The sequence below is a fragment of the Copadichromis virginalis genome, linkage group LG13 (genome assembly GCF_057382275.1).
Source record: "Copadichromis virginalis isolate Kocher_CV1m ecotype Utaka linkage group LG13, C_Virginalis_male_GT1.1, whole genome shotgun sequence".
Classification (NCBI taxonomy): Eukaryota; Metazoa; Chordata; class Actinopteri; order Cichliformes; family Cichlidae; genus Copadichromis; species Copadichromis virginalis.
The window spans coordinates 27,828,135-27,855,700 of record NC_140630.1 but is presented as its reverse complement, the minus strand read 5'-3'; the positions used below and the strand labels follow the sequence as shown (position 1 = coordinate 27,855,700).

The following is a 27,566-nucleotide window of genomic DNA, read 5'->3' as shown; positions in this document are numbered from 1 at the left end:
AGATTTTCACTTGTTGGCTGGAAATGAGAAGCCTACTGTTTACTTCCATGTGAAATCAGCTGTCATATCACTGTTTAAAGAATTACTGCAAATTTCAAATAATAAATGTGCCTGTGGTATCAGTGTGTAAAGTGCTTTGTGCAACAATGGAACGCTTGACAGCCATAGCAGCAATAACTGGATGGAGGGGCTTAGTGAAAAGTCTATTATCTCACCCGATTATTTCTATCTTTTTTGTGCATTCTTTGTCTCTTGTATTGGCTCTGCGGATTTTGTCCCGCCGGATCTTCCCACTAGTTCTCTGTCAAAAAAAAAAAGAGTCATTTTGTAAGTAATAGAGATACGATCTCCTTGGAAGTTTGCTATTGGGGTAGGTCAAAATATAAATACAAGCTTAGATGTTGACACAAATTTGCTGACGCGAGTTTGCGTCCATCCTGGCCTTTTGCTGAGAGGGGACTTCCTGTCCTCAATTTAGCTTTTCCTGCCAAGACAACTGTGAGCAGAAAGAGGTGCTTTCCCCAAATATCACCCAGAAGCAAACTTATTCAATTAAATGAGACAATTCTCCAGTGCAAGTGCAAAAAATGGCAAGTGCAAATATCATTTTTTAACCTTTCAGCCAAAAACCGAGAGAAATCTTTATAGAATTGTTTATTCTCATGACCAAAAAGACCAAATATTTATTTCCTGTTGTGAGTTCATGCCTAGTTTGCATGTCTGTTTGTGCCTTCACAAGTACATTTTCATTGTGCACACTCTGCACCCTGAGCAGTTTGGCCGGCGAGTTGCCCGTTCAGCACAATGCATTGTGGGATCCCGCTGCTTAATCCTGGGGTTAAAAATGAGCATGTAGCCATAACGAGAGCACTGTCGTCACAGAAGAAATCAACACCACATTCTAATTGGCCTTCTCTCCTTAAACCTGGGTGATCATTCCCACAGCCCATTGTGTTAAAAGAAGATGGGAAGGTAGTGGTGGAAGGTGATAAAAGGATCTGACCTTGTGCAAATCTGCCACTGTCTATCTGTCTGAATGTATGTGCGTAAGTGAGTGAAGTGGCCATTGGCTGACAAGAAGATACACAACATGCAAAGGAGAGCTCAAGGCAGCAGATCACATGGGTATGTACGTATCCACAGCATCACAGAGCGAGAGAGAGCAGCCCTGCAGCAGACGATTTAAGAGCTGGCTGGAGAAATCAATATTTTAGCAGATATAAAACCTTGAATCTCCATTGGAGTTGTATTTAAAATTATGTGAGTCTGGGCTGCAGAATAAGCGCTGCGTATATCATCATCCCCCCGACTCTTGCACCATAGCCTACAGCTACACTGAACAAAAATATAAACGCAACACTTTTGTTTTTGCTCCCATTCCCCATGGGATGGACATAGAGACCTAAAATTCATTCCAGATACACAATATAACCATCCCTTCCAAACAGTGGTCACAAATCAGTCCAAATGTGTGGTAGTGGGCACATCTGCTATATTGAGATAATCCATCCCACCTCACAGGTGTGCCACATCAGGATGCTGATCTGACATCATGAGTAGTGCACAGGTGTACCTCAGACTGCCCACAACAAAAGGCCACCCTGGAATGTGCAGTTTTGTCTCACAGCAAAATGCCACAGATGCCACAAGCAATGAGGGAGCGTGCAATTGGCATGCTGACAGCAGGAATGTCAACCAGATCTGTCGCCCGTGCATTGAATGTTCATTTCTCAACCATAAGCCGTCTCCACAGGCGTTTCAGAGAATATGGCAGCACATCCAACCGGCCTCACAACCGCAGACCTCGTGTAACCACACCAGCCCAGGACCTTCACATCCAGCAGGTTCACCTCCAAGATCGTCTGAGACCAGCCACCCAGACAGCTGCTGGAACAATTGGTTTGCACAACCAAACGATTTCTGCACAAACTGTCAGAAACCGTCTCAGGGACGCTCAACTGGATGCCCGTCGTCCTCATCGGGGTCTTGACCTGACTCCAGCTCGTCGCCGTAACAGACTTGTGTGGGCAAATGCTCACATTCGATGGCGTCTGGCACGTTGGAGAGGTGTGCGCTTCACGGATGAATCATGGTTCACATTGTTCAGGGCAGATGGCAGCTGAGAATGTCCCAGTTCTTGCATGGCCAGCATACTCACCGGACATGTCACCCATTGAGCATGTTCGGGATGTGCTTGACCGGCGTATACGACAGCGTGTACCAGTTCCCACGAATATCCAACAACCTCGCACAGCCATTGAAGTGGAGTGGACCAACATTCCACAGGCCACAATTGACAATCTGATAGACTCCATGCGACGATGTGTTGCACTGCATGAGGCAAATGGTGGTCACACCAGATACTGACCGGTTCTGGGTCCTCAGACCCCCAATAGCGCAAAAAACTGCACATTCCAGGGTGGCCTTTTGTTGTGGGCAGTCTGAGGTACACCTGTGCACTACTCATGATGTCAGATCAGCATCCTGATGTGGCACACCTGTGAGGTGGGATGGATTATCTCAATATAGCAGATGTGCCCACTACCACACATTTGGACTGATTTGTGACCACTGTTTGGGAGGGATGGTTATATTGTGTATCTGGAATGAATTTTAGGTCTCTACGTCCATCCCATGGGGAATGGGAGCAGTAACAAAGGTGTTGCGTTTATATTTTTGTTCAGTGTATGTGTAAAGTTGCATCTGCATCCATGTGTCTGCAGAGAAAATACCTTCTTTCTTTTTTTTACCCCAACAGTACCTATAAATACTATTACCTTTAATTACTCTAATTAAATGTGAATGAGAAAATTATGTGTATTAATTTCAATAAATTTATAGAAATTTTTACTTTAATTTTTTTAGTTTTTAGTTTTTTGTTGCTTGACACTAATTAGCAGGTGTTTGCATTCATATAATGTGTAACGCAATTAATGCATTCATATTGTTCATGGAAGCTTGGTTAGCAAGTTTGCTAGCATTAGCTAATAACAAGGAACCCACCAATCTGTTGAAAACAAAAAGCCTCTTTAGCCACTAAACAAACTCACAAAACGACACACTAACTCAAAAGCAAAACTGATGGATGATCACACGGTGGCTACCTTCGTCTTTTTAATACAGGCTATGTAACTGTTACATAATAAACAGTGTCTCTCCTTTGAGCTCTGTTTGTGCTTTCATTTTTGCATCACTGCTGTTTTTTGTGCTGAGGTTAAAAGATATAAAGTAAAGGAGAAAGTCAACAACCTCTGTGATCTGAAACTACAAAATAAAATCACAATTCTCTGTTGGTTTTTAGCTACAAGCAATCCTCTTCACATAGACAGTGAGTAGTGTAGTGAGTAGTTTCTAATTTATAAAAGCTTTAATCTCCTTTAACTGTGTCTGTGTGGTTGGATATGATTGATTGGCACCAGGCTTCTGAACTGAGACACAAACCCTAGGTGTGGCGTGGCGGTGCAGTAGTTAGCACTGTCTCACACTGCCAGGGAAGTGTTTGAACCCACTGGCCAGCCTGGGCCCTTTTGTGTGGAGTTTACACGTTCTCCCTGCCTGTCACCTCATGACCTCATGGGACAGTCTCCAACCCTGAATTGTCTAAATAGAAGAATAAAGGGATAATTGGTGCATTGTAACATACATCATGTATTACCACCGTCTCGCTGTTTTAAGGAAATCTGAGGAAATCTGTATAATGAAAAAAACTCAAAAAGTCTTTATTTGCCAATTTGCTCATGGAAGTCTGGCTTGAGAGAGAGATTTATTTCAGAGTGGAGGCCTGAACTACCTGTTCTTGTCTGCTGTATCGTTGTATTTCCAGCAGTAACTGGTTCAGAGGTGACTTTGTGTGGTCATGTTATTCTCGACAAACATAGCAAAAGTAATTACTGCAGCGGGCTTCGAGGAGACTCGGGCCCTTATCTGAAATGCCTCTTGCACCCGCAGCAGGCGCCCGAGTTTTACGTGGTCTAATAAGTCACTCTGGGTTTTGTTTTGTTTTTTCTACAGTAAAAAAACCCACCTGATTACCTTGATATGCCCCATGTGTGTTTATTTGTTTTAGCTGTGCTCATTTCTGCGGATAGATAACAGAGGTTTAACAGAAATACCGCAAGTGTAGCGTGCGTTAAATTGGATTTTCCTACGTTTTCGCGACACGATAAGGTTGTGTGCGTGTGTTTGTGCTTTCAAGTACTCTCCGAGAAGTCCTGTCCAGGCGCTATTTTTCTATTTCCCCCAAACACATGCATCACTCAGAGAAACATAGTTTCTCATTTTACATCCAGCCCAGACATAATTCATCCCCAAAAAAGGGGGAAAAAAGAGAAAAAGCAGTGATGGCTGTCATAGAAATAATCAAAACGGAGGCACTGCGTCTCTTCTGAATATTAATTCATCACTTAAAGATCCCTGCAGTGCATTTCATTGATTTGTTTGCTGTTGTGGTGTGAGCAATGGATGACTGAATTGTGCTGACCTGGCATTTCCTTAAGCTTTTCTATTAGGCCAATATTTTGACATGAAGGAGTGCAGGAGGGGGCATGTGGGGGGTGGTGGATGGCTTGGATCATTACACATCTTAACCACAAATGGCCATAAACAAGTCCAAAACGTGGCTTGGATGAGTAATTTACAGCCGCAATCTCATCAGGCATAAATCCTTATCTCTTGCTAACATATTGACAGGCAGAGGATAAACAATTTATCAGCCATTTGAATAAGTAATCTCCCCCAGCTCTGTTTTTGTGATATTTACAAATGCGCCTCCTCTTACTTGCTCCGCATGCTCACCTCGACTTCTTTCTCTCTCTCTCTCATATCTTTTGCCCCTAAACAGAAACCTGAGTAACAACAAGATCTCTCTGCTGAGGAACGGCTCCTTCTATGGCTTGGCTGCCCTGGAAAAGCTGTGAGTACTTAAATCAAGCACTCTTTAATGTTTTGTCCTCCCCAGAGTCCTAATAGCTGTCATCGCAGCAGCAGTATTGCACTGTAGCTGGGAAAAGGCAAACAGGGGACATGGTGGGAATTAGGAGATCCTTGTCAGGTTTTACCCTGCAGGAGGCTTGCCAGTGTGTTTTTTTTTCTTTTACCTTCCAGCCCTTGCGCTTAACCACAATTGCCACAGTAAATGTCCTAAAAGCGATAATATATAGCATCATATTAGGGACTAATGCAGTGTGAGATCAGGGTGCTCTGACAGTGTGACTGACTGTGGCGGGCTCATGCCGATGACTCTCGCACCATATGCAATCTCCCAGAGGGCTGTATTCATACAGCCTGATGATGAGCTCCATGATAGCTCCTCCTGTGTCCCCCCCTGAAGTCAGCTATTGATTGCTTTCACCTCCGTGCAGCCCGGTGATAGCTGCTTTTCTACCTGATGGTGACACAGACACTGGCTGATGAGGAAATCAGAAAGGGGCTGAAATCACACAGAGCGGATGGCTTGATAACTTGCTCTGTTCAGTCAGTCATTCCCAGAGGTATGTGCATGTGAAAGCACACATATTAAGCTCACCACTCACGCCAAAACACACACACACGCACACACAAACTACATCAGTGACTGCTGTGAATATTATTACAGTCAGTTTTGGCCCCCGTCTCCGCCGACTGCTGACTGACAGTTAAATTTAGATTGGAATAATGGCAGCGGTATAATTTTGCCTCTCTTTCACTTCTTTTTGGGTGGCTGTGTCGCCTGGTGACCTACAGGATGGTGTCACCTGTCTCTCCGGGCCTTATTAGTGCCATTAAATTGTCCGACTCTCTCTCCAGTTCCATTGGAGTGATGGAGATGATGATTGCGAGGCTTTTAAGGACATTCAGCCAAAGGTCTGTCGCACCTGACCTTTTGGAGCAGCAGTTTGCGTGGCCTATCCCTTCTTTCACCTCACTCCCTTGGTTCAGTCTTTCCATTCTTCCTGCCACATGCAGCATTTGGCAGAGATACGCCTGTTGCTGGAAGCTGATGCCAAACCAGGTAGCCTCAGTGAGTTGAAAGTGGCGGCCAGCTGTTCCCTCGTCTGGCACAGCCGACTGACTGCCTTCCTGTACGGCTGGCTGACTGAATGGATCTGAGGGTTGTGGAGAATTGGCAGCTGATTGACAAGCTTAATAAGGCATGTGTATATGTTTGCACCACTCTTGCTGCAGCTGCGCTCTCAATGTTCTTCAACAAACAGACCGTTTGGGGCAGGAATGGAAACTTGGATCCCACTGCAAGTTTTTTGTTTTTTTTAAATGAAACAGAAACTGATTTGCACATCTTTTCTTATTTAACGATGGCTCTAGATATGCAGATAATTTTAGTTTCATTCATTTTTATTCTGAGGCAATCTGTTTCCTTTCTAATTCAGTTTAGGCACAGACATAATAAAACAGACAAAATACTCTGTGAATGACAAACTGAAATCCAGCAAACATAGAAGGTGGAAGCTGGTAGAAGTTTTTAGTAGATTTGACGTTTTTTTCTCTATATGCAGTTGTTATGTCCTGTGGACCACTGAAATAAAAAAAAGTGCTTCAAAATAACCCCCTGCACTGCACGCCGGTCTTTGCTTTGGTGTTGGCTCAATAAACAATAACTGTCAAGAATAACTGTCACTTTTTCATCCCTTTTTAACCTCTCTGCCATAAAAGGCTGAGGGGGTAATATCGTCACACCACCAGGCGGGTGGGTGGCGTGACACCCAAGTTTGTGAATGTGAGAACTCAAGAACGAGGAGACGTGGGATTTTGAAATTCGTTCCATGGGTGCATCTACTAAAAGTCTGAGATGAGTTTGAATCTCAGTGAGGTTGACTTCAAGGTTAAGGTCAAGGTGAGAGTCCAAGTTTTCTGAAGATCTTGTGAACACCATAAATCGAGAAAGATGTCATGTATGATTTTCAAAGTGATACCATAGGTGTATCTACTAGGAGGCTGAGGGTAGCCTGGCAGCGTCCAGTAGTTTTTAAAATCGTGATTACATGAAACATTTCGCAGATTTTCATTTTAGTATGCGTGTGTTTGTGATATACTCTGCGTACAAATATATGGTACCAGATATATTATTGGCACAATAAGCACACAATTTAATAATTCATTGATGGAAGATCTATATACTGGTAAATTTACCAGAATACTGACTTATTAGATTATTTATTAGTTGTCAAATCTAAACAATATAAATTAGTAAAATGAAGAATATATTAAATAATATGTATACTGCAAAATTAATGATGAATTCATATAGAAGATTTAATACATGACAGGTTGTTTATAAAGTCTCTTATAATATGATGCTTATCCAAACATTGTGTTCTTATCCCCACAATGTTGCTGCCTGCTCTGCTGCAGTATTTTCTAAATTTTAAATGCTTTTATAGTGGCTTATTTCTTTGATCGATAATCAGCGGCCATTCAGCTGCACCAAAAAGTTTAAATATTTGCACTGACGGTTAAAATGCATAACAAACACAAAAACACACTCAATTGAACTATCAAATGTATAACTATATATGATTTGGGGATTTTGTATGAGATATTTGTATAAGTCATATGTATTTTAGCATTCACATTACCCCAGAACAGGGGTGTCCAACTCCAGGCCTCAAGGGCCGGTGTCCTGCATATTTTAGAGATCCCTGGATCAACACACCTGAATCAAATAATTACAAGACTCTGGAGAACTTCAAGACATGTTGAGGAGGTAATTTAGCCATTTAAATCACCTCTGTTGGATCACGGACACGTCTAAAACCTGCAGGACACCGGCCCTTGAGGCCTGGAGTTGGACACCCCTGCCCTAGGCAGTGTTTATGCAAAATTACATCAAGATTGGTCCACTCATCTAGGAGTAGCTAGAGAACATGCAAACATATATTGTATTATTTTCAGAATCTTAGTTTAGTGCACTTGCTCTTTTGGACAAGCAGAGCAGAAAAGACGAGCGTGAAAACTCGATGCACTCATATTTTTAGGTTTAGGCATCAGTTGAATGTTAATCAAATGTAGCACTTTTCATGAAAATCACTACAGTGGTTTTACAGGGGCGCTTGGGAAAGGTTAGGTGCTCTGGAGACAAGGTCTGAGGAAACATTTTAATAGTAATTTCACTCTGAACCAAATGAGCATTAACTTTTTCATCCGAGGTCATGGGGGAGCATTATTAGGCTTCCCAGTCCAATTCCGTGATGAGAGTATACTGTTTTGCTTGTAACTTACTAATCCTAGCTAGGGGCTGGACTCATATATATCATCATTATTGTTATCATCGTTGATGAATGATGGAATTTATACAGCACACTAAGCGACTTTATTAATCCCCCATAGAAGTCTCTTTTGATGTGATTTGCTTGCCCCTGTAGGCCAGATAGAGTCCTTTTAATGGAGGGCTCCTGTATTGTGGGTGATGCCCCCCCCCCATATGGACACCAGCCCACTGCCGTCAGCCAAACTGGGTCCCACAGGAGCAAAGCAGAAACAAAGCCCATCTCTGTTCTCTGGTCAGGACACTAAATCTAGCTTTTGCCACTTAATCATGTGTTTCCACCGCAGAAGGCCTCGCTGTGCGAAGGGTCTGTCTGAAAGCGACGAGGCTGGCATATCCTTCTCATACCGATTACACTCATGAGCAAATGTTTTTATAGAAAGATTGCACTTAATTTGGAACTATTGCGGACATTATAATATTCTATTTGCATTCTTTATGTAACATCTAGAGTCCAACGTAACAATCCAACAGCAACTACAGAAAATAAATGATTCCTTAATGATAAGGTCGAGATTCTTCGAGCACACTTCTGTTGGCTTCAAGCATGTTGTTGATTATAGGTGTCAGAGAGAGGAGTGGGTATTTTTGAGATCATGACAGTGGCTATGACAGCAGATTTATCCTTCGCAGACTGTCCAAATGTTTTCTTTACTGAAAGCAGAGGATCTTTTTTTTTTTTTTTTTCGTCTATTTGACCAAACATTATTTGTCTAGCCCTGAGGTGTTTAGAGGCAGGCCGTCAGACTGAGCGGACCACGGCTCAGGCCGGAGACAGTATCAGAATTCAGAGTAGCATCTGCAATTGCTCATCCTGAAAAGTGGATGTCAGAGGTGTGAGGCAGCGTCGTTTAAAAAGTTTCGCGAGTCCTGTTGTTCATACTGACAAAGTGACGTTTATTCAGTCTTCCCTGTGAACGCCTCTCCTTGGGAGGTGATTGATGATGGAGTGGCAAGGTCGCTGAAGGACACATCGCCCCGGCCGGTTGTGCATAAGAATGTGCGGCCGGGTAAAGTCCAGGGCTCCGAGTGAGGAGTGCAGGTCGGGAAATGCTCGATGATTATGCGATCATAAACCAGACTGACCCTGACGTTTTCCTGCAAGGGTTAAAGGTTAAAAGAAGGGACAGCTGAAAAAATGAGAGCATTATTAGAATTCTTACAGTCCACATGCAGTTTAAAGGGGAAAAAAGCCTAAGATTACATGTGTTAGTGTAAAAGAAAAAGAAAGAAAATCAAATATTCAAATGAACCTTTCCATTACTGATTGACAATTGAATAAGTTCATTTTGTTTCCTCATTAAGAACAATTAATAGATGGAGTGAAGCCATCTGATTAAAGACTCAGAACACATTTTTAGGTAGTGCCACAGCTACTTGTTCAATCTATTTCAATTTGTTAACCATTTATGTGTAATTATTACCAACTTAACTCATAATTGTATTTATCCTCCTTCGGTATGCGCTCTAGTTTTCATGTAAGACAACACTGCAGGTGAACTTGGGCTTGCTAGTGCAGTGTTAGCTTGCTTTACATTTTCCAGATTTCCCCGTATCACACAAAAGCATTGCTATAACCCCCTCAACCCCCTTTGTTTACCTAAGACGTGGAGTATGATCAAGCCTTAAATGGATCAAAGTGCACGCTTGAAATATGAATGCTTTTATTGTTACTTTAAAGGAGATCATTGCTGGGTCGCAGCTGAGGTAAAACATGTGAGGAGCATGGGTGTGACTGACTCACTGACCAAGTTTGGAGAAACAGAGGGGGAGACAGAAGAACAATCCGTCTCCCGCTCTGTTTTGGTAATCACAAATAACCGTCTCCCACGATTAAAACAAGCAGCAGATGAGGAGCGTAGACTTTCAGCACAGACTGGTTATAATATTCAGGTGTAACGTGGGAGTGTTGGGAGTTGTTGTTTGCTTTGTTGTGCTAAACCAGCAAGCAAGAGGGCATCAAAAGCGTCTCTTAAAAGAACTTCACACTCTCTTTGACCTTTTGTTTTGTTCTAATAGAAATCTCTCACACTGATGAGAGGGGTAGTTCCAAAATTGGATACCGACGCTGAGCTGTTAACAAAGAAATTTTCTTCACATTTCTGGAATCCTTAGAAGCATTTCCCCCAATCTGCTGCTTTTGTGCAACTCTTTTAATTTTAAGTGTTGCTTGACTAAAGGTTATTTTTTTGCAAATGTGACTGCTTTTACTGCTACTTTTCTTCTAGGTCAGAAGTGAAACCTGACAAATATTTCATTTGCACCGCCAATCGACCCGCTAGTGTTAGGATGCCTGGGTCGTCGACCCAGGGTTTTTGAGTTTATGTTATTATTTATAATTTCTAGTTTTTGGTTTCTTTGAGTTCTGTCTTATGGCTTATGTCTCTGTCTTCTTTAGTTGCTCTGTCTCCCCTATCACCTGCATCCCCTTGTCTAGTTCGCGTCTCTATGTATCCTTAGTTCCTATATCCCCGTGTTCAGTCAGTGTTTGTGTCTGCCCTGGTCCCACGTCTCTGTTCCCTCTGTAGTGCCTGCATGTGAGTCTATGTTATGTGTTTCCTGTTTTACTTTGAAGGTCTCTGTCTTAGTGTGTTCAGTTTACGCTTCCTTTTGTCTCGTCAGTTCTGATTTGCCCCAGCTGTATTTCCCTCCTGTTATTCATTCCCTGATTACTCCCTCTGTGTATTTAAGCCCTGTGTTTCTCTGTGTCTGTGTCGTGATCTACCATTTTCTTAGCTGTGTGTTCTGTCATTTCTCTAGTTTAAGTTTGTTTTGAGTTTTTTTTAGTTTTGTTATATTTTGAGTATTAAATTAAAGCCTTTTTTGAGTTCACGTCTGTCTCCGGAGTCTGCACCTTGGGTCCTATTCCTGCCTGCACACAGCCTCACCTAACAGCTAGGAAGGAGCCTGCACTCCATCAGTGCTTGAGAAATATTAAACTTTTCCCCCCAAAAACAAATATATTCGCAGTTCATACAGATTATTTTTAGATTTACATGGGTCTACGGTTACTGTTTGAATAATTCGAATAAGAAGGTTGAATAATTAATTTGTGCCCACAGGTGCTGTGGTGCCTACTGTATGTAATATTTTATAATGCAAACACACACAGGGAAGTCCACCGTTTTAAGCTCTGGCAACGGTAGCTAGAAGCCTGTCACAATGCATACACATTCACTCTGTTTAATTGGACTGAACTGTCTGACTGTCTGCCTTTTTCCCCTTCTCAGTAAGCTTTCAACACGCATTTATTTACAATTCAATAGGTGGTTATCTGTCTCAGTGAGTGTTTGTTATAATTCAGTGGATGTGACCAGGCCTTCCCTCAAAGCACCTGCAAACTCACCCATGAATATTTAACATGTGAATAAATGGTTTTAATAAACACCATCCACATTACAATCAGGTCTGGTGCCAATATACTGTAGTTTAGCATTTAGTCAAGTTAATGACAGAGCCAGTTAGAGTTTTCATGGGGACAGCCTTTCATCCAGGTTTAGGTTTAGGGAAGGCTGGAGCCTAGTCTGGTTGAGATAAGGGGAAAGGCAGGGTACATATTGACACAGTTCAGTACCCACAATTATTGCAATTTTTTGTTATTTTGCAACATGCAAAGTTTTGCAACTGAATGGGGTCGGTTACATAAATAGTTGAAAATCACACCTCTGTTGTTGTCTGCATACACCGAAATTCACAGAAATATAACTATTAATGTAATAGTTATACAGAAATAGTTATATTTCTGTATAACTATTACATTTGCGTTCAGCAATCTTCATGTTCTTTGAGTTGAGTCCTCTCGAACTGGACTCACTGACAAAGACTGATGGCAACATGTTGGCGACCTTACACAATCTGTCTAACAGCCAATTAAACAAAAGTTTGCTCGGGTAACTTTATGTCAGGATGATGTTGCATGAGAGGAGTCCTCTTGTTCATAGTATTTCTAAAGTGTTTCTATAAAATGTTGATACTTGGTGTCCCTGCATTGATACAATGCCACCACACAATTTGTCGTAACACTCAGACTGGACTCATTTGAGGCTAGATGTTGCTATCTTCTCCTCTCAGATTACAACATCACAAAAAAATAAGCGTAATCCACAAAATTGTCATCGAAATTATATCAGAAATTTGTTATTTTTTTAAACACACGCTTGAGTGTGTGATTTGATCTGAGGTGGATATTTTTACACAGCCATATAAGGGAGGAGAGGGTGACTCTGAAGGCGGGATGTAGATAGAAAAGGTAAAAGAAACAGTATAATTTTTTTTATCTGATATTTTTTAATTTGCTAAAAAAAAAAAGGGTAAGTGGCGACAATCCTCTGGAAACCATGAATTTGGTTTTTATGTGGCAATTCATCCAACAGTTGCTAAGATATGTTCAAGTCCATAGATCCATTTTCTTAACTGCATATTAAATTCAAGGTCATAGGGATGCTTAAGCATAACCCAGCTGCCATAGGACAGGAGGCAGGTCCATCTCCACAGGTTTACCACAGAGAGACAGACAATCATTCACATCTACAATTTAGAGTCACTAATTGACCAAACATCTTTGGACTTTTAAAGGAAGCCAGAATGCCTGGAAAAACCCATCCAGGCACAGGGAGGAGATGAAAACACAGAAACGCCCCAGAACCTTCTTGCAGTAAGGCAAGAGTACTAACTACTGCTCCACCAATACAAAACCAGTTGGAATCACCTTAACAAGCAGCCAGTTTTAGTTTATTACTGATCTAAGAGAAATAATACCAACTGAATATCTAGTCTTTTATACCCTCTCAGTTCTCAGAGTTCTTTCTTAGTTAAGGAAACTCCTCTTTTGTTACCTGTCAGCCTCTATCATCACTTTGTTTACCTACTCTGACAGTGGGGAGTTTTCTACAGTTATGGTTCAGTCACACTAGGATAAAAATAGGACAGCAACCTCCTTGAGACTTGAATAAAAAACACTGGTTGCAGAGAGAATGCACTGAATTTTTTCAGATTGGGTGACTTTCTGCTAGCAGCTGCAGCAAACAACTGATCGCCGAGATGATGAACGTGTAACACACTTAACCTCTGCATGACCACTTTCAATTGCAAGACAGTTACACAAATCACCTGGTGGGATGCAACCGGTCTCCAAATATTTGCAGTACCACAAACTGAACGCAGTCCCTATCAGCACTGACGAGCGCAATTCGCCTGCGACACATCACTGTGCAAGACAGAACTCGAATGGTTGTAATGTTTTATTGCTATATTAAACCGAGGTTTCTGGACACCTATGTGACTTTGCAGTTAAACTGCCATCCTGCAAATCAAATCAAATCAAATCACTTTTATTGTCACATCACATGTGCAGGTACATTGGTACAGCACATGTGAGTGAAATTCTTGTGTGCGAGCTTCACAAGCAACAGAGTTGTGCAAAATACAATAATGTAAACAAGCAAAATACAAGAATGGCTACATCTGAAACTAATAAATATATGTACAATATATAATAGTATATGCATTTCTGGATGTGTATACTAAATATTTTTCTACGTGTGTGTGTGTGTGTGTGTGTGTGTGTGTGTGTGTGTGTGTGTGTGTGCGCGTGCGTGCGTGCGTGTGTGTGTGTGTGTGTGTGTGTGTACATATTTTACAAATTAAATAGAGTAAACAATAAATAAAATATATAAAAATATACAGAGTTGAGACATGTGCAAAACAGTGGCGTTACTGTACAGTATGTAGTGCATAATGTTGAAGTTCCAGTAGTGAAGCTGAGGTGTCTATGACGTGTTCAGCAGTCTGATGGCCTGATGGAAAAAGCTGTCTCTCAGTCTGCTGGTACGGGACCGGATGCTGCAGAACCTCCTTCCTGATGGAAGTAGTCTGAACAGTTTATGGCTGGGGTGACTGGAGTCCTTGATGATCCTCCCCGCTTTCCTCAGGCACCGCTTCCTGTAGATGTCTTGGAGGGAGGGAAGCTCACCTCCAATTATCCGTTCAGAGCACCGCACTACTCGCTGGAGAGCTTTGCAGTTGTAGGCGGTGCTGTTGCCATACCAGGTGGTGATGCATCCAGTGAGGATGCTCTCAATGGCACAGTGATAGAAGGTCCTGAGGATGCGGGGGCTCATGCCGAATCTTTTCAGTCTCCTGAGAAAGAAGAGGCGCTGCTGCGCCTTCTTCACTGTTTTGTTTGTGTGTACTGACCACGTAAGATCCTCAGCCAGATGTACACCAAGGAACCGGAAGCTGCTCACTCTCTCCACAGCAGCGCCGTTGATGGTGATGGGGGTGTGTACTTCTCTGCACCTCCGGAAGTCCACTATCAACTCCTTTGTCTTTGCGACGTTGAGGGTGAGATGGTTGTCTTGACACCAGTGGGTCAGGGCGCTGACCTCCTCCCTGTAAGCCGTCTCATCACCGTTGGTGATAAGACCCACCACTGTAGTGTCGTCCGCAAACTTCACAATGATGTTGGAGTTGTTAGTGGCTGTGCAGTCGTAGGTGTAGAGTGAGTACAGGAGAGGGCTCAGTACACACCCCTGTGGAGCACCAGTGTTCAGTGTGATGGGGGATGAGGTGATGCTGCCCAGTCTGACCACTTGGCGTCTGTCAGACAGGAAGCTAAGGATCCAGCTGCAGAGGGAGCTGCTCAGTCCTAGATCCTGCAGTATCCTGTCCAGCTTCGAGGGAACGATGGTATTGAATGCTGAGCTGTAATCTACAAACAGCATTCTCACATACGTGTCTCTCTTCTCCAGGTGTGACAGGGCAGTGTGTAGTGTCAGGGCTATGGCATCATCAGTGGACCTGTTGTGGCGGTATGTGAACTGTAGAGGGTCCAGTGAGTCGGGTAGTGCAGAGCAGATGAAGTCCCTGACCAGCTTCTCGAAGCATTTGCTTACGATGGGGGTCAGGGCTACAGGTCGCCAGTCGTTCAATGAGGAGATGGTGGAGGATTTGGGTACAGGGACGATGGTGGCCATTTTGAAGCAGGCTGGGACTACAGACAGAGAGAGGGAAAGGTTGAAGATGTGTGTGAACACTCCAGCCAGCTGAGCCGCGCATGACTTGAGGACGCGGCCGGGAATCCCGTCCGGACCTGTAGCTTTGCGCGCTTTCACCTTCCTGAAGCACCTCCGCACATCCTCCTCAGACACAGTGTGCGCACTGACGTCATCCGCGGTGCACACACTGTCCGGTCTCATGGTGTTCGCTGTGTCGAATCTAGCGTAGAATACGTTTAGATCCTCACACAGAGAGGCCGTGGTCTGCGGTGTGCTGGTTTTCCCTCTAAAGTCTGCGATCGTGTTTAGTCCCTGCCACATACTCCGAGGGTTGTCAAACTGTTGCTCCACCCTGTCCCTGTACTCACGTTTGGCTGCTTTGATCGTCTTCCGGAAGTGGTAATGTGCGTGTTTGTAGTCCGATGTGTTGATGCAGCTACTGCATCACTGTTTGTGGAGGCATTTCAGTTCCAGATCTATGAGGATCTGGCTGGACTCTGAATGTAAGTAATTTCTGTGTATGTATACACACTAGATTTGCTTCATATGGCAACATTTATTCATAAACAGGTTGCATGTAATTGTTAATGTGGCCCCATTCAGTCACAAACTGATAGCAGACTGACCCCGTCTTATTGCCGTTTTATTGCTTGGCACACTTATTCACTCACACTAACATGACACACAAAGCAACCATTTCAAAGGCAACAAACTTGTAAGTTAATTATACATGGTGTCAATACTTTCCCCTAGTGTGACGGCAGCGTTACTCTGGTCGTTCCACTGGCCACCACTGTAGCTACATGGGGAGAGTGATCAACAAAACTGGGATGCTCTTTCTGTTTTGGTTGAGCAATGAGGCCTTTATTTTTCTGCAAGATATTGTAGCTGATGGCAGACTGATTTGAATGGTGAAAATGAGTTTTAGTAGGAAGCAGTCAAAATGCAGTGTTCTCATTATCCTAAGACCACTGGACTGTACAGCTGAGACTTCTATTACTAAGTGAAGATAAGTGAAAGAAAAAAAATCTGCTTGAACGTTTGGGAATCACTAAAATACAGTGTGCACAGCATTTTGAAATCCTTTGAACAGTTGTTTATTTATTTATTTCATTTTTTGGAATAAAATCGATGAAAAGGTTATAGAGTTATCCAAGTTGGTGCACTGTTAGTTAAACCATTAAACCATTTTTAACTCTACCCCATCCAGTCTTGCCTGCAGCATTATGTGTGGAAGTGCAGTATCTTTGTATTGTCACTATTCTGAATATTAGTCTTCTGTTCTCTAAAACCAAGATGGCCTCGGATTCACAAATGCTGAGACAATACCGCGCCACTGAGAAATACGATGCAAGTTCAGTTAATGAAAGCACCTTGTGGTCTCATTTCATTAACTGTGCACACAATCGAATACGTCATGCGGCATCACTTTCCATTTGGACGAGTGCCCGAGTAGCCATAGGAGGCTGCAGTTTTATTTGCTTATGTACTTCAAGTAGAATTTGACTTTCAGTGAAACTGATGGCGCTCTGATAATTCAATCAACACTGAGATTTATTTATTGGAACTACGCATGATTAAATAGGGCTTGCTTTTAAAGAGAAGGCAGTATTGTGTCTGGAGCATGTGTGTGGTGTGTTCTGCATGTGGAGATTTATCACAGCGACTGAATGCCTGTGCACGCTTCTTTATTAATGTAACAGTGCGGTGCGGTAATCATTTGGATTCGTGGAGGAATCCACCCATTAGCGTCACATTGCAAACAGGCTGCTCTCCTCGGGATCACGCGCGTCAGGAGAACCTGAGCTGCCTAACATATACAGTCCAGTTTAAATTAATTGGGAAGCACTTCAGTAGCTTTTCAAACGTTAACCACAAATGGTGGAGTTTAAACTTAGGGTCGCTACTGCTACTCAAACAGGCAGGAGGGGAGTAGAAAATGGTTATTGTTTAAACACTCGTCTCATTTGAGCTACTCCAGCTGTATCTACAGCGGCTATGTGGGGCAAGTCTCCCAAAGGTAGTTATCATTTGTTTGTGTGTCTTTGTGTGTGTGTGTGTGTGTGTGTGTGTGTGTGTGTGTGTGTGTGTGTGTGCACGCGTCATAAATACTCAATAGTGGCCAGAGCTTTTGTTTACCTCAGCTGAAGAGAGAAGTGGGCTTTTATTTGAGTCGGGCTACTATCAGACTCACCACTTATATTCGATTTCCCCTTAAATATATTCTATAAGTATATTTAATGTGCTGAAGCTACTCCTTTTTTTCACATTTTCTCCACTTTGCTGTTATATGCCGCCACTGTGTCCTGTTACTTTAGATTCAGAGCTTAGAGCCTGAGGTGGCATAATCTCTTTTCTTCCTTAGAAAGCATTTGCTGAAAAACTGCAACTGTTTACGCAGGAAGTGTGGAGCTTTTTTTGTCAGTATACACTAATATGTAGATTAAACCAGTGTGAGATATTTTCCTTTCTACATTACAGCCATAATGTAGATTTTACTGAGTTTACAATATAAGTTATTATAATTGTATTAGCTGTATTTTGTGTGGTTTCTCATTATGCTTGTACACATTTTCTTTATGTTCATGGTGCCCGTTTGAACAGGTCTCTGCTGCTGGTCACTTGCCTCACAGCTAGTTTTACAGAATTATGGAAGTTAATGAAGGTTTCCTAACTGGTGAGTTGCTGGCCAAAGTTGCCTCACTGTGAGTGGATCTTGGATGGGTTACAAACATATGGCTTGACTTTGTCAAAAAAGAAAAAAAGGTCTGAGTGTTGGTTCTTGCTGTGTGCTGGAGTAGTTTTTCCACTATCAGAGACAGAAAAGAAACAAGTTCACCTCCTAATCTAAGTCACAAATGACATGGAATATTTGGCACAGATGAGACAATGACAAAGAACGTTTCTTTTCAATCAGATTAAAAAATATATATATAAATTTATTACCAGGCTTAGGTACAATTATTTTAGAAAAATGTTTGAATCCTGCAGGGAGATCCTAAGTTGGACTGACCTGAATATTACATGCAGAGCTTATAATTCCTCCATAAAGCTCTGGAGCTGTACACAAGTCCATATTTTTCCCTACATGTAAAGTCTAGTAAACATTGTATTGGACTAAATATTAGCTCTAAAAGGTACAAATAAGTTTTATTTGATTTTAAGATGCAATGAAAAGAAACTACTTGTGTTCAGCCCAGTACTAAAGAAAATGAGGTAATACATTAATTTAACAGATAAATCATTTCCTTATTTATTCAAGTTGACTGAAAAACAGATAATATACTCTGACAGGGTGCAGCGGTTCATCAAGACTTCAGGGTAAAACTGGCCTACCTTGAGTCCAGAGCTTTCAGCAACTGAAAGCATTTGGCACATCATGAAATGAGAACTATGACAAAGAACATCCTGGACTGCTGAGAAGCTTTAATCCTATATTAGGCAACCGTCGGGCAGTATTTGTCTTCCAAAAGTCGAGTGGCTGCTCTCATTAAATCTCAGATGTTAATGGAGTGTTGTTAACAGAAGAGGGGATGCTACACCGTGGTAAACATGTTGCTGCCATCAAACTGAAGACGAGCTAATAGTTCTTTTTTTAAATGTCTCTTTTTCTCAGTTTAAAGATTTGAGATGTTTTCTTCTTTGAATGAAATATGTGTTTATGATATTGTCAAATAACTGCATTCTCTTTTTAATTTACATTTTACACAGTGTCCCAACTTTTTCAGCATTGGTTATGTATTTTGAATGTGAAATCTCTACATTTGTGGTTTGCTTTGCAAAACCGTGGCCAGGCAGTCACTGATAGGTCATTGCATCTGCATGACTGGAGCTTTAGCAATTTCATAGTGACGGCCACCAATTTCTAGCAACCACTTGCACCCAGTTGTGGAATACTCATTTTTCCGTAGTTGCCAGTAGTTGCCAGGCGATCTTTAACCAGTTCTCTGGGCCTACGTGACTGAGCCTTGGTGAGAAACAAATGCTTTATTTTGGTGATAAATCTGGGGTACCTTCATTCAGATTAGATTAGATTAGATTAGATTAGATAGAACTTTATTAATCCCTCGGGTGGGTTCCTCTGGGAAATGCGATTTCCAAAAAAGCACAGCACCGACAGAAGTTACAGAGTTACAGAATATTATATATATATATATATAATACACACACACACACACACACACACACACACACACACACACACACACACATATATATATATATATATATATATATATATATATATATATATATATATATATATATATATATATATATATATATATATATAATACAGAGACAATATAAATAAAATATACGAAGGGGATAAATAGAATAAATAGGAATAAAAATAAAAATACAAGTGAATTGCACATTTCAAGTATTGAGTCTATTGCACCGTTGACTATTTACAAAAGTATTGCACAAAAGGTATTGCACAGTGAGGTGAAGAGGCACTACAGCTTAGTTGTTCCCCCCTCCAGTGTGTGTTGATTTTTTCCCCTCCAACTCCTAAACCCCTAAGCCCTAAACAGGATAAGCAGCTAAGAGAATAGATGGATGGAAAATAACCTTGAATGAAACTTAAGCTCTTCGATGTGTCGACTTTACTATAATGACTGAGAGCGAATGTAAATCAAGCCGCTGGGAACCAGTGATGTAAGTGACAGTAAACTCAGCAGGGGTCTCAAAGCTTGTAGCAGGGAAATTACCTTGGCAAAATTAGGAATGCTAAAAACAGGGTAGAAGACATTATTGCATTTTTTCAGGGTCCTTAACCAACAACTACAAATCCTTCAAGCTTTACACTATGATGAATGAGGACATTATGTCAGGCTGTTAATCACAGAAAAGGATGCAAAACTCAATTTCACATAACTTCCTCTGATTGTTCTGACTTTTGGCATCCATTCTGTTGCATTATGTAGCAGACTCCACCCGTCCTGAGCCAGTTAATGACACAGAATCATAATTTATAACATTTATTTGCAGATATTTGTTATCTCAGGCCTGGTGACCTTAAAAGGTTTTGCCTGTATTGTCATCTATGGCTTTAAACGTGACTGTATACAGGAAACCACTAACACAAACAGGGCCACAGCTGGCATGGTCTGTGAAACCAGGACTACAACATCATAACAGGACAATTATTCTCTTAATATCCAGAGGAAGTTCAGACACATGAGTACCTACTGTAGGAAATGTGTAATTACAAATCAGCCAATTGGTTGTTTTCTGTACTTTATTCAACTCAAATCACAGCAACAGTGATTTGCCTCAAGGTGCTTTAGATTATAAGGTAAAGACCCTGCAATAGTAGAAGGAAAACCCCCAAAATCAAATGAACTCCAGTGAACAAGCACTTGGCAACAGTGGAAAGGAAAAACTCCCAGTTGGGCCTGAGGGGAAGAAAACAGGACAAAAGAAACATTGTGAAAGAGAGCCAGAGATGAATAATAACTAATAATTAAGTGGAGAGTCATGGATAAAGACAAAGAGAGTGAAAAGAGGTGAGTGAAGAAGAAATACTCATGGGTAGGGATGGGTATCGTTTAGGTTTTATCCGATACCGGTGCCAAACCGGTACTTTTGAAACAGTGCCCGTGCTTAAACGGTGCTCAAACCGGTGCTTAAAGAATGGAGAACACTCATGTTTAGCTGTTTTTTTGTAAAAAGATAACAATGTTAGCCTTTTCTGCAGCTATGGGGCATATATGGTATCACTCTTGGCTGGAAGCAGTGCTTAAACAATAGAAAAAACACAAACTTTGTCCAAAAACCTCTCATGTTTAACTGTTTTCCACTTTTTCTTTGGTCATTTTAGCCTTTTTGGCAAGGGTGAAGGGAGTATCTGCCATCAAACAAGAAGACAGCCGCATGTAGCTATGATGATGTTTGCTAGTTCACCTTACACGCATTAATGTAATAACGTGGTTAGCCTACTCAACGTAAATTACACACGAACAACATTAAGCTACTGACCCAGAGAAGAACGGCTGCTGCTGCATCATCATCCTCATCATTTCTGCTACACTGGCAGGGCTAGGGGCCAGGACTCTCCTCTTCGGGTTTTTGGGGGATGTTGCTAACTCCGGGTCCGATAACAGGCAACCCACCCGCAGTAGATGTGCACGGTGTGAGGTCTCGCAGCAAGCTATCAAATACGGCGCATTTCTGGGCTTTTAAAAAAAACGCTATGCGTCGCCAGGTGTTTCATTGGATTCCAGGTGTTACCTCCTTTGACAGTATCACAGTATCAGCTTAAAGCACTTGTTGCAGGCTGCTGAGTTTGCATATTTCGCTGTGAAGTACAGCCAGACTTTTGACCGCTTCGCCTTGGGCATTTTTAATCTGTAGCTCTGCTCTAACAGAACGTACGTACCTGGACCCGCCTACTATCCTCGGAAATGTAAAATGATTGGCTAGAATCTAAAGTGTATCACAGCTCAGGAAAAAAAAGCACCGAAATAAAGCACCGAAATGTGCGCTGCTTTTCGGTCTGGTTACTACCGTTTATGACAGAACCGATACCGGTACCCATCCCTACTCATGGGAAGCCCCCAGCAGCCTAAGGGAAGGGTCAGGGTCACCTGATCCAGCCCTAGCTATAAGCTATATCATAAAGGCATAAACACTGAAGGCTCTGCCTCTAATTGTTTTAATTTAAATTAAAAGAATTAAAATTTAAATGCAATTCTTTTTTACTTTTAAAATTTATGACACTGGTTCTCAAATTCGGGTCCAAGACAGGAGTCAGCAAAATAATTTTCTCTCGATCATAAAAATGTGTTATATCCTGACTAAAATGAATATCTAGGTAGTAACCATTTATGACAGTCATCCATGTCCGTCATCCATCATCCACTTGCACACATGCCAGTATCATTTCCTAAATGTTGTCAGTACAAACAATGGCAGTAAGAAGCATAGTTTTGATAAAGCTTTATGTAGGATTATTATCACGTTGACCATCAGATCAACCTGCTGACATTGAAGGAGAGGTCAGAGGTCAAATGTGACATGATATTTTTAATCTTTATATGGTACTTTCTATGTGTTGACCATATACACCACACTTGTAATAATCATAGTTTCTAAGTTTTAATGCTTTTTGTCATTTTTGTCAAATTTCATCAGAATTCATTTGAAACTTTTTGAGGGATCCTGTTTACATATAATGACATGCTCGCACAGACGGACATACAAACATGCTACTAAAAACATTACCTCCTTGGTGGAGGTAACAAGTGTAATTTCATTCAGTAAGTTGATGGGTCATTAAAATAACAGCAGGAATATTTTGCACCTATTAGCCAGTTAGGTAGCTGGTGAGAACAGGCAAAACTTTTACATAGTCCACATCATCAAGTGATGACTGACCCATGCCAGGTTAATTAAGAAACTATGCAGGTGGTAATGTTGTATTTAGTTTTAGTGACAATACCATAAGAAGACCAAAGTGCACCACTGGACTAGAAAATTAGACACTTGAAAAGTCATAATGCTGTCAAGCTGAATCCAAATGCAATAAGATTACCCTCAGAAGTATATAATTGATATAAGCATGATTTAAAGAGCATTTTTGTGTTTAACACTATGAATTAGAAATATCTCTCTGAAATATGCAGTTTTTACAGTGAGATTCGATCCAGTGGCATAAGAGTATTTATTGTGGTAAGATGGTATATGATACTATGTATATCGGACCATCTCTCCCTGTTCCTCACACCTAGGTATTCACCACTCATCCAACGTGTGAAACCTGCTGTGAGGACAATTAAAGTGTGGCCAGAGGGGACAGACGCAGTGCTCCAGGACAGATTTAAAAACACAGACTGGAATATGTTCACCCACACAGACCTGGACCAGTACGCCTCATCTGTACTGGATTACATCTCCAAAACCACAGACAGTGTCACCACCCAGAAACGGATCACCATGTACCCCAACCAGAAGCCTTGGATGAACCGGGATGTTCGTCTCCTCCTGAAGGCCCGCAACACTGCCTTTAGGTCAGGAGATGCACACGCCTACAGTACAGCCAGGGCTAATCTAAAGAAGGGCATCAAAAAAGCCAAACACCATTACAAAAAGAAGGTAGAAGAACACTTCTCCAACTCCAACCCCCGACGCATGTGGCAAGGACTCCAGACCATCACAGACTACAGGACCACCAAACCCTCCCCCGCATCCTCTGATGTCTCCTTCCTCAACGAGCTCAACAACTTTTATGCTCGTTTTGAGCGAGGGAACCCCACAACCACAACCAAAGCAGACATGACGCCAGACCACCAACCTATGACTCTCTCCCCCACCGATGTAGGAGCGGTGCTGAGCAGGATCAATGTCCACAAGGCTGCAGGCCCTGATGGCATCCCCGGGCGTGTTCTCAGAGCGTGTTCTGGGGAGCTTGCAGGAGTGCTCACAGACATATTCAATCTGTCCTTGGCCCACGCTGTGGTACCGGCCTGCTTCAAATCCACCTCCATCGTCCCGATACCCAAAAACTCCAACCCATCTTGCCTCAATGATTACCGCCCAGTAGCACTCACCCCCATCATCACTAAGTGCTTAGAGTGACTGGTCCTAGCACACTTCAAATCCTGTCTCCCCCCCACCCTGGACCCCCACCAATTCGCATACCGCCGGAACAGGAGCACAGAGGATGCAGTCTCCATCGCAATGCACTCTGTCCTCTCACACCTGGACAACAACAACACCTACGCCAGAATGCTGTTTATAGACTTCAGTTCAGCGTTCAATACAATCCACCCCTCACAACTCATCAGGAAACTGACAGACCTGGGCATCAGTTCCCTCATCTGCAAATGGTTACTGGACTTCCTGACCAACCGCCCCCAACATGTCCGGCTGGATAACCGCTGCTCATCTACCATCACAATGAACACCGGTGTACCACAAGGCTGTGTGATGAGCCCTTTCCTCTACTCCCTCTTCACCCACGACTGCAGACCTGCTGATGGTTCCAACACCATCATTAAGTTTGCAGATGACACCACGGTGATTGGCCTCATCAGTGACAACGATGAGGCCGCCTACAGGGAGGAGGTGGATCGTCTGGCTGAGTGGTGCGACAGAAACAACCTGCTGCTTAACACCGAGAAGACCAAGGAGCTCATCGTGGACTACAGGAGGAATGCTGACCCACATCCACCCATCCACATTAAGGGGACGGCTGTGGAGCATGTGAGCAGCTTCAAGTTCCTGGGAGTCCACATCTCCGAGGATCTCACCTGGACGACCAACTGCTCCAAGCTGGTCAAGAAGGCTCACCAGCGCCTCTTCTTCTTGAGGACTCTGAGGAAGAACCACCTGTCCTCAGACATCCTGGTGAACTTCTATCGTTCACCATCGAGAGCATCCTGACCAACTGTATAACAGTCTGGTACGGGAACTGCTCTGCCTCGGACCGGAAGGCGTTGCAGAGGGTCGTGAAAACTGCCCAGCGCATCGCCGGAGCACCACTTCCTGCCATAAAAGACATCTACAGGAAGCGGTGTCTGAAAAGGGCTGGGAAAATCATCAAAGACCCCAGTCACCCATCACATGGACTCTTCACCCTCCTGCCCTCTGGGAGGCGCCACAGGAGCCTCCGGACTAAGACCACCAGGTACCGGAACAGCTTCTTCCCCACAGCTGTCAGACTCCTGAACTCTGCCTCCTGACATCTGACCCACGTTAAACTCATGGACTGAACATACACACACCCACAATGGACAACTGTACCCTCAAACACAATAATAACATGGACTGAACCACCACTCACAACCACTAGCACTTTATATAGCCTCTGTAGAAACTATCTACACCCTCACTTATCTTAACTGCACTACTGTATAGCTCTGTGTAAATAATCATTCTGTACATACGATAATCTTTAATCCTACAACTGTTTACAACTTGCATAGTTCCCATTTCTGTATAGCTGTATATCTCAGATTCTGTAAAGTTATTTATTTCATATTCTGTATAGTTTTTCATATTTATATCCTGTTCATATCCTGTACATAGCTTGTACTCACTACAGCCTGTACATACTTATAGTTATAGAATATTCACAACATACTTCATACCGTGTACATTATAACATACCATAATAGACCCATTTCTGTAATATACTCACATATCTATATTATTGCTAATATATATTGTAATATATCTATATCACTAAAGCACTTCTGGATGGATGCAAACTGCATTTCGTTGCCCTGTACCTGTGCATGTGCAATGACAATAAAGTTGAATTCTATTCTATTCTATTCTATATTTAATCAGTGTTGGGATTATTGGGTGGCTGTAGCTCAGGTGGCAGAGCAGGTCAGCCACTAATCAGAAGGTCGGTGGTTCGATCCCAGGCTGCATCCTGGCTGCATGCCAAATATCCTTGGGCAAGATACTAACCCCGTGTTTGCCTACTGGTGGTGGTCAGAGGGCCCAGTGGCGCCTGTGTCCGGCAGCCTCGCCTCTGTCAGCGCGCCCCAGGGCAGCTGTGGCTACAATGTAGCTTGCTATCGCCAGTGTGTGAATGTGTGTGTAAATGGGTGAATGACTGAATGTAGTGTAAAGCGCTTTGGGGTCCTATGGACTAGAAAAGCGCTATACAAATGCAGGCCATTTACCATTATAAGGGGTTTCTCTCATGAAATCTTCCTCCACTCCAAACCTGCTTTGTGAGGTGCTTTGTGGGATTTGACATTTTCCAATAACACTTGCAAAGCAACACATTTACTGTGTGTAGACTCACACACACAGCAGTGATCTCTGCCCTTTGGTAGGGCACTCAGTCGATAAGGTGGAACATTTTGAACGTTCAGCAAATTCAGAGGCAGTAGAGCAGTGAGCTACATGACTGTTCGGGATAAAAGGAGGTGCTACAGGCGCAGTGGATGACCTTTTGACCTCAGGCCTGCACCAGCTCTTTTGTAGACTATCATACATAATCAAAGATAACTTTGGATGAGAGCGGAGATGAGAGCTAGCCGTTGGCTGACCCTGTTGGACTAGGAGGTTAGTCAGTCAGGAAAGGAACTTCAGTATTCTTCCTAGAGCGTGGTAGCCCCTTCCTGTGTGAATAACAAATCCTGGAGGATGTCCATACAAAGTCTCATTAGTGAGTAAGAGGCATACAAAACTGGCATGCTCAGATGATGACATGTGACATGATCACTCATATATGATGAAGAGCATATATTTTTGCATATAACACATAGTTTGGATGAAAGTCCGCTTGGAGAGCTTGTTACAAAGTCTTACGAGTACAGACCAGGCGTGTGTGTGTGTGGTTTGTGTGTGGGAGTGTTTTTTAGCATGGACCAAACAACAAGACACAGATCATTAACCCTAAACGAGACTCATTTTTCTGCTGCTAATGATGGCTTGTATCAGTATGACTAACTAATGCTTTAAATCAACTGAATTAACACCAGTTACTGTAAAACAGCCACAACCAAAGGTTTTCTTTGAAGTCCACCAACAGTAGGGATATAGCCATCAACGCCTTCAACCTCTAAGGGGAAATCTGCATTATTGAATGGCTCCTATAAATCTTGCAAATCCATTCTGAGCTTTTTGCTCAAAAACTGTCCCATATATCAAATAGAAGAGCTGAAGCGTTAATTCTATTTTCACTTTGGGATGATTATTGTGTCCTTTTGGTTTTATTTTGTTTCTTCTGGCTGACCCTGAGTTGACCTGACAGATATTTTGCTAAAGTTTTAGTTGAGCTTTGTTGTTGCTCACATTTGGAAAAAGGCACTACCCTTCATCTCATTCTCATCACACTGGACATACAGTTCAGAGTCAAAGGAAACCAGGGACACAATTTCAGGAAGTTTTCTTTGGCCATCTGAGAAAACCGGAGAGGAGATTTTTCTGGAATCCAATTTTAGCATCGTCCGAGGTTTTGGGGTAGGCAGAGGGGGTGGATTAGAAGTCCTTGGCTGTAACCGCAACATGTGTGTTTTTGTCTCTTGGCTGGATGTGGTCTGGGTCTCCAGCATGCAGGAAATTGTCTGTGTCATCCAGCTAACAGGTGCTAGTTAACCCACAAATACTGTCTCAATTAGATGTCAATGTAAAATAGTAAATCTAATAGAAATTTACAAATAGCGCAAATATTTAATTTTGTTTTTTTTTCCCATTTTAAATTCCTTGGCTGTTTAGTTCTTCTTGAAAGCTTAAAAAACACAATTCTTTGCTTCAGTTCAAACTGCAAGCACGCTATTATAAGGTGAACTGGACTCTGCTGTGTGCACATTGTGAAAGAAACATGTTTTGCAGGATGGTGCTGG

At 42.4% G+C, this 27,566-nt stretch overlaps 1 protein-coding gene across 1 annotated transcript in view; it reads left to right on the top strand.

Annotated features, from left to right (window-relative positions):
• adgra1b (adhesion G protein-coupled receptor A1b) overlaps positions 1 to 27,566 on the top strand; it is a 195,270-nt gene that overhangs the window by 19,887 nt on the left and 147,817 nt on the right. Inside the window, exon 2 of the mRNA XM_085478355.1 lies at positions 4,841 to 4,912. Within this exon, the coding sequence (XP_085334481.1) occupies positions 4,841 to 4,912 (72 nt within the window). The remainder of the gene's footprint in view (positions 1 to 4,840; positions 4,913 to 27,566) is intronic.